The 15,194-nt window shown below is 34.4% G+C and overlaps 2 protein-coding genes across 6 annotated transcripts; one reads left to right on the top strand and one right to left on the bottom strand.

Moving 5' to 3' along the window:
• The first annotated feature begins 152 nt into the window (after positions 1-152).
• LOC125218791 (histone-lysine N-methyltransferase ASHH1) lies at positions 153-4,702 on the top strand. 5 transcript variants are annotated; one of them, XM_048120562.1, is made up of 12 exons: positions 204-330; positions 672-755; positions 876-970; positions 1,063-1,117; positions 1,388-1,544; positions 2,157-2,243; positions 2,437-2,521; positions 2,601-2,694; positions 2,806-3,004; positions 3,508-3,542; positions 3,687-4,125; positions 4,308-4,702. In XM_048120562.1, coding segments are annotated over exons 4-12 (1,374 nt in total). In that variant the 5' UTR covers positions 204-330; positions 672-755; positions 876-970; positions 1,063-1,115; the 3' UTR covers positions 4,584-4,702. The 5 variants fall into 5 exon arrangements, with proteins under 5 accessions (XP_047976517.1, XP_047976516.1, XP_047976519.1 ...); XM_048120561.1 differs by having other exon boundaries at positions 264-330; positions 691-755; XM_048120560.1 differs by lacking the exons at positions 876-970; positions 1,063-1,117 and adding an exon at positions 153-172 and having other exon boundaries at positions 265-330; positions 691-755.
• A 67-nt stretch (positions 4,703-4,769) lies between these two features.
• Positions 4,770-8,997, bottom strand: LOC125218790. The gene is made up of 4 exons (XM_048120557.1): positions 7,561-8,997; positions 6,989-7,288; positions 6,738-6,829; positions 4,770-5,929 (listed from the first exon to the last, which is right to left on the bottom strand). The coding sequence occupies exons 1-4, from the start codon at positions 8,515-8,517 to the stop codon at positions 5,059-5,061; spliced, it is 2,220 nt and encodes a 739-aa protein (XP_047976514.1). The 5' UTR covers positions 8,518-8,997; the 3' UTR covers positions 4,770-5,058.
• Between the last annotated feature and the right edge of the window lie 6,197 nt (positions 8,998-15,194).

Raw genomic sequence — 15,194 nt, 5'->3', positions numbered from 1 at the left:
AAACCCGCCCGGATAATCATTTTATTAATTACGCAAGTAAATAATTTGCTTTTTTGTTTAATTAAACAATTTACTAGTATTTTATTTTGTAAATCTAATCGAAACATTTTTTTTAATAAACAATTCATTTTGTAAGAAACTGGAAAACAGAAGAAGCTAAAGAAATTTGAAGGTAGCACATTTCATTCACTCTCCCTCCAATTGAACTCGTTTCACCGAATTGTTTGCATTATACGATTCTTTCATATCCATATTTCAATTCAGAAAGGGCGAGTGGGGATGGAAGGCTTTGAAGAAGCGAATTCGTCAAAATCGATGAGCCCGAATCTTGTAAGTTGTTTTATCCAACATATTTCATACTTATCCAATCTAGGTTTTCGTAATTTCCGCTTTACTTCGTTGTTTGTTGTCAATTTTGGGGCGTTTGTTTTGGTTTGGGCGAATTCACTTCAGTTTAGTTTGAGAACTTCCAATCTGTCGCATATTCTTAGTGTAGATGTTGATTTCACTGCGTTGAGAATTGGGGGATTTTTTTGTATTCATTCAATTTTCTGTTGGTCTTGTAGCTCATGCAATATGAATTCCTTTCATTTCCTGCATTTCATGTGTTACAGAAGCTAGATTATTAAACAATTTCTGCTAATCTGCTGTATTTGATACTCAACTGACAGGCTGTTTATTGTTTTGAAGGACCTAGAGAGTGAGGGGCTTCCGCCGTTTGTGCTTATTAGACAGAATGATTTTTGGGGAAGAAAGTACTGTCTTCATTTTTCTTCCCATTTCACTCTAGCCAAGATTTGCATTCTGTTATTTTTCAGGCCATGAGTCTTGAGATTAAGTGTGCGACTCATTTTCATGGCATTACTTGCTATTAGGTGAAATATTGATGACTAATCAGAATGTATCGAGTAAAGAACTGATAATTTGTATTGATATGACATACGCAGAGAAATTCCTCTCCTTCACTCATGTGAGGACCTAGCAACCAAGCACATCCTTGTACTTCCATACATTACTGGCTACTTGTTCTAGTATAAAGCTAATCTATTTTTTATTCAACAGGGAAAATTTCTGGATATACTTGGTGCTAGTGACTGAAGGAGAGGGATCATCTTATGTATGTTACAAATGAATATGCAAAAACTTTAATTCAATTGTCTGCATCATAATTTTATTACATTTTGGAACACTTAGTAGCAGCTTCTATTGACAAACAGCCCGTCATATACCTTGCAATCACCATTTTATTACAACCATTTGTTCCACTTCCACCTCTTGGTTTTGAAATATAAATTGCATGTTAGTTGTGTCACGTTTAGTGCTGCAATGTTATTTTAATCTATCATGTCTTAGTTTATGGAATTAAATTTATTATATTTTATCACAGGCACAAAAAATTGAAAGAAGAGGATATTGCTATTTGTGAGTGCAAGTATGATCCTTGTAATCCTGAAAGTGCATGTGGGGAAAGCTGTCTGAATGCGTTAACCAACACAGAGTGCACACCAGGATACTGTCGTTGTGATCAGCACTGCATGAATCAGGTGAGAGAAAGCATAGGATGCATACATCTTTTACAATAAATATAAGAAGTAAGCAGTAATTTAATTGAGCTGCTCCTTGTCGCCTACAGGGATTCTGGATATATTCTTATTCATCCTCCTTAAGTTGTATCAATACTTTTACCATGTTTATCTTTTTTGGATTGTGATATTTGCAAATACGCTGAGAATAGAAAAGTCGGTAAAGGATGATTAATGCGAATGAAAGGATTTCATTTTTCTTCTTGATTAGAGAGTGATTCATTTCCTCTTTGTAGCTCAAACAGTTCTATTTAACTAATATTTAAGGATTATCTGCTAAACCTTTAAACCTTTATTTTAAAAAATAGATGAATAAATAGTTGGTCACATGTTTCATTAATCAACAAATTTCATATGCTTAACCTAGGTCAACATAGGAGGTTATTAAGATAGTTCATCCCAATGAATCTGGTGAAAATCGCATGCATAGTTTGTGCTTGTTGCTGTTTTATATTTTGGTGTGCCTCGTAGAAGAATAAATAATTCCTCGGGGGAAGTAGTTGCTCCTGATGAACTTGCATTAGTGGGATAATTTTGAAGATGTCATTTCATTTTTACCCTGCCATTCTTCAGAAATTTCAGAAATGTGAATATGCAAAGACAAAGTTATTCAAAACTGAAGGGCGTGGTTGGGGTCTTCAAGCTGATCAAAACATTAAGGTAATCCATCTGAACATGCCTTCATACGGTGATTTGTAAATATCAGATATAATTATTTTGTCGATGAAGTTATCCTTTTTATCCACAATTGCATTTGGTTCGGGAGCCACGGTTACTCGTAGATGTAGGTTAGCAAAACAGTATAGCTCTTGCTTTCTTGTCACTAGCAACTTGTGCTTCTGCCTATGATCAGGCTGGAGAATTCATTATTGAGTATTGCGGGGAGGTAATATCATCAGACGTAGCAAAGCGAAGATCTCATGCTTATGAAGCTCAAGGTCAAGTATTATTTGAAATAAACATGACATCTTCTCTTCGACTGATATTGCTGATGTCTCCATCCTTGAGGTGTTGCAGGTCTTAAGGATGCATATATTATTTCACTGAATTCGAACTATTTTATCGATGCCACAAAAAAAGGAAGCATTGCGAGATTTATTAACCATTCGTGGTAAGTCCAGCAGACAACAAGATTGTTGAAATTCGGTTTGGCTCAGCTCTAGATGACCTACTAAAACATAAAAAAATGTCAAAAAGCACTCACATTTTTCTGAATTTGTAGCGAACCAAATTGTGAAACGAGAAAGTGGACAGTGCTGGGAGAGACGAGAGTTGGAATATTTGCAAAGATTGATATTGCTGTTGGAACTGAACTGGCATATGACTATAACTTTGAATGGTATGGTGGGGTCACTGTCCGGTGTCTTTGCGGTGCAGCTAACTGTTCTTTATTCCTTGGTGCCAAGTCTCAGGGTTTCCAGGTAATCAATTTTTTTTTAAAATGCTATATTTAAACTTAATGTTGACTTCTGTAGGGCCTTTTGATGAGATTAGATTTTCAGAGAGCCAATATGTTAGTTGGCCAAATCTTGAGTTACACTTGAGTTACTTCCTGTACTGGTCTTGCATGTTGATTCGGGCCCAAAACAAGTTTAATTGCCATTTATAATGCACTTCTAACACGCTCACCCTAGCGGCCACCAAAAATATCAATTTGTTTGCCACCTCTACAAGGACCTTTAGTAATTGAGGGAAATCTTTATAGAAACAGGATTTATGCCCAAAGACTTTGAAACATAGTTCTTACAACAATGGCCACATCCCTTATGTTTTCCTGCAACACAGTTTTTTTTAACTCACTCTACCTCTTTCTCATAAAACATTACTTCGCAAACAGCTACTGTTGTTGCTACTACTACAAATTGCCATGTGGTTAGATTTTTTCCATTCCATGATTATGTTTTTTTTTCTATGATGCCTGCAGGATTATTACCATGTCTGGGAAGATGGAGATGAAAGGTAAATGTTCCTGGGCTCATTATTGGTTCTCAGAAGGATTGAGATTTGTTAAATGCTAAAAAAATGTTTTCTATTTCATTTTTCCTTTTATTTTGTATATTTTGTGCTTGAAAAGAATCTTATTGTGTTTGCTCTTGTACGCAGATACACAGTTGAAAACATCCCTCTCTACGACTCTGCGGAGGATGAGCCTTTTCCAAAACCTGCTTCTACAGAATTCCCTGTCAAAGACGAATCATTAGTAAATGATCCAGCAGCAGGGCAAAAAAGTTTGGCATCTGACGTTAAATTGGAGCAAGATGCAACAGGAAAATCAGTGGCAACTGACAATAACAAGGAGATGGAATTTAGTTTAGAAGAAAGTGGACAAGTGTTTCCGCAAACAAATGCTATGATATCTCGTATTAGAAGCAACAGTACATGCCGGAATTATAACATTGGTCCAAGTCCTTCCTCGAAGAAAAGACCACAGCATACTGTAAACCAAAAATCAAAAACTTCTGGCAAGAAATATGTCAGCTCGAAACCTGTTGCTGAACTATTTGCGTCAAAGCAAGCACAAGAGGAAATAAGGAGATATGAGGTGAATACACTTATTATGTTACTGACTCATTTATATTCGTGTGCGTAACTCCATATGACCCTTTAATAATTCTGGGAAGGATACTTAAAAATCATATCAGGCGATAAGTATGTTCATTTTGTCGATTCCATTTGAAAGAGTTTGTTTGTGTAGAATTATATGGTTTGCTTGAATATGTGCAGAAACTTAAAAACAAAGCTGTCTCGGAGCTCAACTTATTGTATGATGAGATTCGTCCGGCAATAGAAGAACACGAGAGGGACAGCCAAGACAGTGTGTCTACGAGTGTAGCAGAGAAGTGGATACAAGCCACCTGCTCTAAGTGGAAAGCAGAGTTTGACTTTAGTTTTTCCATCATCAAGAATGTGATGTGCCCCTCGAATGCTGCTGCTCAAGAGCGACTCAACCCTTCTTCTGTAGACGATGCTCACAACGAGATCAAGTATTTGATGAATTAAACTCTTTTACAGTGGATTTTGATTTCATGTTGTTAGTTGGGCTGTTTAGCAGGGGGCATACACACTTCAAATTTTAAGCTTGGTTTCTCCATTAGTGCATCTTTCTGGATTCTTGATAACTTCATTGCTACTCAGAGTGTGTGTGTGTGTGTGTGTTCGTGCTGATTTTTATGAAATATGTATGTATACACACCCAAATTCCAAATTGCAATTCACTGTAAAAGAAGACTGTTCAGAAACAATTCCTTAGAAGAAAAAATAAAAGGAAAGCCCCTCTCACCCCTAAAGTAAAAAGAGAGAACAAAAAAAAGAGAATGGTAAAGCCTTGAATATTCATCAATGGCTGCTTCACTTCCACTTGCCTTTCTCAATCTGTAATCCATTGCTAAAAATTATATACATCAAATATATGATATGTGTCATCTTCTTTAACACCTTGGCAGTATATGAGGAGAGAGGAATTACACATTTGAGATCACCTTCTTCCCTTTGCTTCTTTTGTTGGAGAGCCCTGTGTGCTACCACCACCACCCAGTGCCGCAGCTGCAGACTCTACATGAGTGAGGAGATACTCATATATCTTTTTTCGTATCCGATCGATCGTCTCTGTGGGTATGGGAGGCGGTTGTTCTTCCTCCTTACTTGCTCCTATTTCATCCAGCCAGTCATTCACACTCTTGAGCTGACTCAGCATTCCAGCTATCTGACCGTTATCTGACAGAGACGACGTGTCCACATCAGCATCCAAGAATCTCTCCACGAATCCCAAGAACCAATCCTGCGACTCCAGCCGCAACTTTTCAGAGAGCTCTGCAGCCTCATCAAGGCCATCTCCTTTAGCCCACTCTATCGGAGGGGAGCTTCTCGTGCTATGGCCGACAGCCGCCCCGTCGTTCGGCTTGCGCAGTGTCCCGACTGAAACATTCTTGGAATTTGCCGTCTGCCGGGGTTTTGAAAGTGCCTTAGGAGCTGCTGCTGCTGTGTTCTTGGGAGAGTTTTCAAGGACTATTATGGGTTGGTTGCCCGTGCTCGTCTTTGAAACTGGAGAGGGAGTTGATGATGCAGCTGGGCTGAGGGTGCCTGATTTGCTGTACAATGCGAAGGAAGCCAAATTGGTGGCTAATGCAGCATTAACCCAAGAAGCAGCTTGTTTACACCCTTCTGAGGTCACCTTCAATGCCTCTTCTGACGGACTTTCTTCGTTATCTGAATCACGAGAGAGAGTTTTCGATAAAGAATCTGCAAGAAGGTGCGCTTTGCTCAACCGTGCATGGAGATGTAAGAACTGCTCAACCGCAGGCTGTGGGTTATCTTCTTTTGCAGTTAAACTCAACTCAGAATATGTGCTGCGAATCAAAATACAAACGATGAGTAAGCTTTTATTACACTATCTCAACACTCTCCATGATTGCGAAAAACGGTGGCTGCATATAATAATCTGTATATCTCGATGAGTCTTTTTCGGTCTATTGTAGAAAAAACAAATTGCAGGGTTCAAGTTAAGTCTCATAGATCACACTGTAAAATATGAAGCGTGCTTTAGGCACCTGGAGATCGATTACTGAAACATAAAAGTCGCATATGTGGGTTCAACAAGACCTAATCCCGGAGGAACTAAATAATTTACTATTAGTCTATAATCTGCTTAACGAAACAATTGAGCAGCATAATGATGCACAATTAGTCTCTGCTTACCTTTTCATGCTTCTAAGTCCTTAAACTTTCCTAAAACTCTACCTAGTAAATAAAACCACATAATTTAACACTCAAGTTTCTAAAAATATCTGTCGAGCAGTCACAGGAAATCTCCAGATTTCTCAAGAACGTTCCGTTTGTCCGGGGAGAAAAAAATACAGCTATAAACTTGTACTCAGTTATAGATCCCAGCTTAAGGGGCGTGTAGACGTGTAGTAATAGAAAGTTATTTGCATTTAAAACCGACAATGTTGCCAGATTTAGGATCAAAGTTCATAACGCCACTTCCTAAATCTAAATAATAGCCTTCGATACTTAAGACTGAAAAGGCAAGGTATAAAATTTCCTAAATGCACAAGACCATAACAAAGTCGAATTCCATACTTGACACGCAATATATGTTGTCTCAAAATCCATAGTTTGATGGAGAAGTTGGCTTTTCTTTTATAGAAGAAATACCTTAAGCATCGAAGCAAAGTCTCAGCAATTGAAGCCTCTTGCATTGCTTCTACAGCAGCCGTCTGTGCTGAATCCCTGTGCTTCAATACTTCCTGTTATAATGGTCAGAGAGTTTTACAATCAGAAATCAAACAAGTATAAACTCAAAAAGAAGTTCATCAAATTGCAAGTGAATTAGCCGATAAGGACAATATTACATCTCATGCATTCTCTCATGTGTTAAAAAATATTGAAGCGAAAAAATACGACACCTTCCCGAGCTTTGCAAGAGAAGATGGCAGTGAGGCCCACGAGACATTTGCGTCTGTCAGTCGCCTATTACTAACAGAAACCTTCACCAAATTTCCTGGAAATCCATTACTAGAAACTTCTCCAGATGACTTCTTTCCCACAGAAGTTCGTGTAGATGCCTTGACAATATCGGGTGCATCCCCATTGGCGGGAGCCTTCTTGACAGATGCATTAACTTTGCTTTCATCTCTGGTAGATTTTGAAGGCTTCCTATCTTCTTCTTTAGATGGCAATCTCTCGCTCACTGATTTTCTCGGTGCCTACACAGTGAAGAATAAATTGCAGGTCAATGCATATGAATGAATGAATATACTTATCTGAATAATTAGGAGAGACAATAACTATCCATTAATGACAAAGATTGCATCAACCAAATGAAACCTAACAATATAGCACAGTAGCAATCCATCATTTACTGTCAATAATTCTCTTTTATTCTTACTTTGACACTACAACTGATCTATGGATGTCGACGCCTGCACATAATAAAGAAAAGCTGCTTTAAGGATACGAAGAAGAAAGAAAGACTCACAGAGTTACTTCTTCCATCTGGCTTAATCTCCTGTCTGTGAACTTTCAATCTGGGGCTTTCCCGGTTCTTGGCATCCATATTCCCTTCCCAGCTCTTCCTCAACGCTTTCGGCCCCAATTCAAGCCCTTGAACAATATTCTTCATCAAGTTCCCACTCGAGATCTTCTTCCCAGCCGAACTCCCCCCACGAACAGGGCTAGGCTTCTCCTTTGACCCCGACACACCACTTGCCTTCTCCAACCTCTCCAACCCCTTGATCTTCGCCTGATTCCTAACGCCAGTCGAGAACTTCTCAAAAGAAGTAGGCAGCGAGTAACAGCTAGTCGGAGACGAGGGTATCGACCTAGACCCCGACGACTTCATCCTCCCACCAGCAGCAGAGTAGTCCTTCTTCACATCCACAGACAAAGACAGCTTCGACAGCTGGGACTTGGATCGAGTCAATCCCGGAGCCTTCCTATCCTCCTTCAAACCACCCGAATGATTCGATTTCCCATCCCTCACCCCCACATTGCCCCCCAACTTAGACCCTGATCTACTTTTACTAGCAGGGGATGATGGATTCCCATTATTGTTCAAGAACCCTAAAGAGTGAGTGGCAACTATATCCTCAGGGGTTCCCACACACGGGTGGCGGCCCGGGACCGGCCTCACGCCCCTCAAGATGGGCACGGGGGAGGCGGCCTCGAGCCTCTCGACGTGGACAAACTGCCCCAATTGAATCTTATCACTGAGAATCAGATCATCATGCTCATCAGGCAAAGACACGTAGGTAGCGTGGGAGGAGTCGGATACCTTGAGGTAAAACCCTTGATTCGGGAAGAGCTCGCCGGCGGCCAGCGCCGGCACGATGCTCACCACCTGCAGCAGCGACGAGCGGTGCTCTCCGGCGACCTTCACGTCCGTGTTCATGTGCTGCAGCAGCTTCAGCAAAACCCCCGGGACTAAAGCTGCCATTTCTTCTCACCACTGCTTCTTCAATCCCCAATTGCATTTATGGCGCTTCCAAATTTCACACGGATCAGCCAAAATCTGCGGTGATCCTCAAAATTAGGTATCCTAATTTTATTAAAAAAAAACAAATTGGTGATTTCTACTGAGAAGGTGTGATTTTGAGGAGAGCCCGGATTTGAGAAATTGATTAATTGAGAAAATGTGATGGGTACAGCTGAACAAGAGACGAAAGAAAAAGTACACGAGTTTGTGTGTGTATTTAATGCTCAGCAAAATCCAGATAGGTAAAAAAAGGTGGCTTTTTTTTACAGGAATATTGCTTCAGCAGTAGGGAAGATGAATTGCAGAGAGAGAAATAGAAAAAAGGGGGAAAACAGAGTGTTAATCTAATTGTATGTATAATGTGTGTATAATATTGATGACAGAGTAAGGGAAGAGTGAAAGTGCAATCTATGATTGAAGAAGACACCTTTTTTTTTTGTTTCAATTAGGGTATCTGACACACAACTCACTGCGTGTTGTGTGTGTATGAATATAATTTAATTTGTTTACATGTACAAATGAAATGAAATGAAATTATAGAGTATGATTTTGATAGGGACACATCTGACTTGAGCTTTGGATCAATTCTTGGGGTTATGTTTTTCATGTAATTAATTAGTGATTTTGTGACGTGAAATTGAGTTTGGTTCGTGTGTCGTTGTCACCCATATCAAATTTGATATACTCCTATATAATACACACATATTGTTATTATATTAGTATGTGTGTACATAATAGTATTTGACTAGGTGTGTGATTGTGTGAATTGACTGATTCTGGTTTTTATATATGTGAGGCGAGGCATGATTTTAGGCAATTGTTTATCATACAACAAAAATTGTTACTCACAATTTATTAAAAAGGACTTTGAATTATTATTATTATTTTAAAATTGAGTGGATTGTGCCATTTATCTATATGTATTATGTGTGAACGGCTCTTATCCTACTTGGTGATAATTTTCAATAAAATACTTACCAAACTTGGATAAAGAGAGATAAAAATTTTCTAACCACTCTTATCCCGCATTTATTTTCCTAGTTATTATCCCATCTAATAAATCCTACCTTGGATAAAACATGGCATTTATCAGAGGTTTCCAATCATTTTTCAATCTTATAGTATTACAAAAGTTTAAAGTTAATTTTAATAAAATACTAGATTTGGATAAAAACGTAACTTTCGTACACACACAAGAGTTTTATGACTTTATCTATAAATGGATAACAAAGGAGTAAAATAATCTTTAGTTATCACTAGTGGTGACGATTTGATGTTATTAATATTTTTTATTTGAGATGGAAATTAAAATAATATGGTTTTGATATTATACTTTCTATTTTAGCAAATCAGTTTCGATTTTAAGTTATTGAGAGTTTATTTATAAATTATTTTATATTCATTCAATACATCAAAATTCGGTAATAGTTAGCGGTTATTCCTTTTTAAGGAATCTCACTTTTGTTGTTGTTAATGAAATGGCAATTTGGAGTTTGAATTTTCTTTGGACCTACAATACATCTGTGATTTGACGTTGCTTCATTCATAGGCCATAGGCCCATAGCCAAGTAATTCAACGTAATAATATGAGAACTCATTATTCAAAAATATAATTTGTTATAGTAGTATAGTAGTACTAGAGAAAATTGAATTAGGGATATGAGAATATTACTATGTCAAAATACAATCTCTAAATAGTTATTTAAATGGAGAATAAAATGTGTAGACTTGTTTCATTACATTTGTTGGAGAATTCGAGATCAAGGTTAGGACACCTCACTTAGGAAAAATAAAAATAAAATAAAAAAATTGAAACGATACTACATTAATTAATTACTACTATAAGACTGGTTTGTCCATTTGTGGCGTGACAGTTGCATAAAATGGTGCATGTGCATGGAGATGCCATTGTCGGTTGCATATAATTTATAATGTGCATATAGATATCTTTACAATTTATTTTATTTGATAAAAAATATATATCTCGACATCTCCTAACTGGACTTTATTTTTATGTTGCCAGTGTGTAATTATTTATTTTTATATTTCTGTGAGAGAATTATGTACTTACATTCCTCAAGTAGCTAGTGGACTTTTACTATTATCATTTACATTAATTAAATCGATAGTAGTAATATTCTACTATTAATAAAATATACTTCAATAACTATGTTAATTTTTACAAAAATACACGTTACATATTTGTATTGTGAAAAACATGTGGCTTGTGGGTTTCGTGACCACATCAATCAAGTACCACTAATTTATAGTATATCTACAATTTTCACACCAAAAAAGTATTCTTGATTTAAGTGAGCCAAACAAAATGAGAGGACGAGGAGAAATCGAATGTTGTCACTTATAGATTTGCAATCAAACTCTCATTCTATAGGATTTATATTCAATTAATTGGTTATCATTAATTTATTGATAATTGAACCGAATAAGATTCATTATTGGTTAATATAATTGAAATTACTATTTTGATTCAATTCTTGTTAGTGTTTAAGGAAAATTTATAAGCCAAATAAAATGAGAGGGCAAGGGCCAAGGAGTAATCCAATTCAATTACAAAATTTGTAATGTCAAATTCTCATTCAATTAGGATGAGTATTTAATTTGTACTCCACATCATTACTTACAAGCAACAATTTATGAGGTTATTGTAACTCAATTATTGTTAATAATTTATGGTAAAAAAGTTGATGGTATATTGATATGGACAATTGGACATCCTGCAGGCCCCTATTAATAAATGCTTACACCAAACCAAATAAGATTAGTTTAACTTTGTCGTTATTAAATGCAATAATAATAACAATAATAATCAAAATTAGTATACAGAGTTGAATTAGAATACAACCAGTTCCAAATCTGACTACAGATGTGGCATTCGTTTTGTTAAATTAAATGACAGATTAAAAAAAAAAAAAAAAAGTAAGATTATTGTATCCACAACACAACAGATAGATTTTGGGAGTGCCAAACCGCTCGAAGGGATGCGGTCTGTGGTACCTCCCGTTGTAGGGGAGAGGTCTGGGGTGGGACCGAATCTAGTGCCAGGAGAGGGGCGTGAGACCAATTAGATCGAAGACAGGTCCAACACCGAGAGGAATGCACGTCGGCGAGAGTAAAAATTTAATCTAATTTTCAATCAAATTTTCAATTCCATAAATATAACCACATTTTTAACTAATTTTTTTTAAAAAAATGATCACAACGATGGTGATTTCCTCTCGGTCCAAATGAGCAACAACAATTCGATGATTTTAATAACTGTATTTTTTATGAATTTTAACGGAGTTATTATTATATATAGTGTTATTTATTTTAATTTTACAAATTGGATGATAATTAAAACGGAAAATTAAGTTGTGATATAAGTGGAGGTATAAGGATGTAAAAAGTAAAAACTATGCTCGGGTGCAATATTTAGAAAAAATGATGACGTGACATGAAAATTTAACTATAAGCTAAGGTATGAAATGGATTATGAAAGATCTTAAAAATTACTGACATATACCATAGGTGAATTTTTTATTTCCCAATATCAAAAGTGATTTAAGACAATTAATAAAAAAAAGCATTTAAACAATTTTAAACAATATCCCTAGCTAAGAAGTCGTTTGATTGGCTTTAATTAGAGGTTAGTTAGATTAGGTTATATGCGCCTTCTTTTTAAATAAAGCATTCACCTAATTAATTATAGTTTTTAATTATATCACTATGTCATTATACAAAGTCAGGGCCCAATTAATTTAACGTTTTTTATAATTGAAATATTGATGCTTCCTTGTACACTAAGCTAACTCTAGAAACATGCTTATGCTTATATCTACTACTATTTCCTCCGTCCTCCATAATTTGTCACCATTTTACTTGACACGAATTTTAAGAAATATAGTAGAAAGTGGATTGAAAAAGTTAGTGGCATATGGGTCCTACATTTATATATTAATTTTCTAATAAAATATTAATAGGAATGAGTTAGTGGAATATGAGGTCTACTACTAAAAATGGTAAAAGTGAAAGGTGACAAATTTTTAGAAACGGACAGAAATGGAAATAAGTGACAAATTTTTAGGGACAGAGGAGTATTATTTTTTTTAGTGTATTTTAACTAGGGCCCAATTAATTTAATTTGCATCAATATGCTTCAAAATTATAAAACTTTTAGCATCAATAATGAGAAAATTGATTCAATGATTGATATGATTACAAATTTACAATGTAATAGAGGGGACATGCAATAAGTTGATTAAAAATTTGATTAAGTCAAGTTTTGGATCATCCAGCATCATTGGTAGGTATAATAGAGCTGACTTAATGAAAATAAATAAGCTACATATCACCTAAGTGATAAATTAACAAAAATTGTATATACAAAGTTGGACATTTTAGGAATTTTACATTTACAGTAAATGAATCATAATTAATTACAACAATGTAGTACGTGATTACCCTTCTATGAGCATTTAGGAAAAATTAAGTTTTCCATAATCGGCGTTTTCACATTTAGGAAATAATTTACTACTACATCTTTGCAAATTGCAATCAATTACGTACATAATATACTTTAGTTGTACAATTTATTCTTCCATTAACAATAATGAGGATATTTCTTCCTTCAACTTAATTTTTTAGTTTTACCATCAAATGAAATAATTATTTTATTAATAAACATTTTTTATAATTTGTAGTTATAAAATGGCTACATGCAAATATACTTAATTCTTAGTATTATCATCAAACGAAATAATCATAGTCATTCACATCCAATTAAATTATACTCCAATTAAATAGTTTTTAAAATTTGTAAATTATCTCCTATATGAATATATTCTTAATTAATAAGTGTTACAAATAACAATAGTATTTCGCATCCAATTAATTTTTTAGTACTACTAAGTAATTCTTAATTAAAATTCTAAACATAAAAATACTACATGCATATATACTTAATTTCTTAATTAGTGCTATCATCAAACGATATAATCATAGTCATTCATATTCAATATTTTATAATTAAATAATTTTTAAAATTTATAAATTATACTCCTAAAAAATGACTATATGAATATATTCTTAATTAACAAGTGTTACTATCAAAAGAAATAACAATAGTTTTTGCATCCAATTACTTTTTTACTATTTCTTAAAATTCTAACTTATAATTTCTTAATTAGTGCTATCATCAAAAGAAATACTTATAGCCATTTGCATCTAATTATTCTTACATGATTTTTAAATTTCTTATTATAAAAATGACTATATCAATATATATCTAAAATAATGACTATATGCATGTATACTTAATTACTATAAGTGTTATCATCAAACAAAATAATCATAGTCACTCATAATTAGTGACTATTTTATTATTAAATCATTCTTAAAATTCTAAGCTATAAAAATAACAATATGGACATATGCTTAACTTTTTAGGTCATGTTTAGTTGCCAAATATCTATCAGAGAAAGTAATATGACTAATATTTTGCATTCAAATATTTTCTTATTAAATATTTCGTAATGCTTTGCCATCCAATAAAATAACAATACTTTTGCATTCAGTTTTTTTTTTTTATTATTATATAATGTTTAATGCTTTAGGAAAAATGTTATCAACCAATTTGTTAGTGTAACCTCAATTTATGCGATCTCTCCAAATAAGTGGCACTTTTATTTTAAAGTGATCATCCATATTTAATATTTACATACTCTATTTCCATATATATTAATGTAATTTGATATAGATTGACCTTTACAAATATAGCAAAAGGGCAATTAAGTAAAGAAATAATAATTAACAAGAAAACCGGTTTAAATAAAGACCGGTTAAAATTAATTTGAGGGTATTTTATATGTACAATTTTTGTTAATTTATCTTTACCCATCACCTAATTTGTTGCTTAAGCACATTGTTAATTGGACAGAGACAATCACTATACATTAAGCTAGTTTTAATTAATTTATTGGGCATAGGTTAAGGACCATTGAATATGTTACTCTAGCGGAGAATGTCAACCTCAATCTGTTAAAGAACTTCTAGCTAGCTTTAAATATTAATTAAGGAATAAATTAGTGTCATTTATCACAACTTTTTATTGGACATGTACTGAAAAGGAAAAAATCAATGTAACAATAAGTTTATGAATTAATTACACATAATTTATTGCTTGAACACATTGTTAACAGGATATTGTCTCTCAATATGCATGAAGACAATTTCAATTGATTTATTGGGGTATAGTTTAGTTAAGGACTAGTAGAGTTTTATTATGAAAATAGACATTTTTACACAAAATTGACAGATTATGATTTTTAACATGTAAGGAAAAAAAAAAGTTATGATAGTATACTTATATTTCTTCGGGTGACAGTACCCATTACAAATTTTATCATTCCAATCTCAATTAATAATATTTTAACTATTTTTTTCTCTTAATTTTTTTACATTAAAATTAATGTCCTCTTTAAACAATAAAAGATGGTGGATTACTAATTTATTCGATCCAACATTACTAATTGCTATGGGCCTTTAAAAAAATTATTATGGGCCGAGACCGAGAGTTTAGGCCCATTAGGGCTTGAGATCTGAATTGGCCTACATATAAATGCAAGAAGAGAGCCATTTCA

Source organism: Salvia hispanica, chromosome 4 (genome assembly GCF_023119035.1).
Source record: "Salvia hispanica cultivar TCC Black 2014 chromosome 4, UniMelb_Shisp_WGS_1.0, whole genome shotgun sequence".
Taxonomy (NCBI): domain Eukaryota; kingdom Viridiplantae; phylum Streptophyta; class Magnoliopsida; order Lamiales; family Lamiaceae; genus Salvia; species Salvia hispanica.
This window is presented reverse-complemented; position numbering and strand designations above follow the sequence as displayed.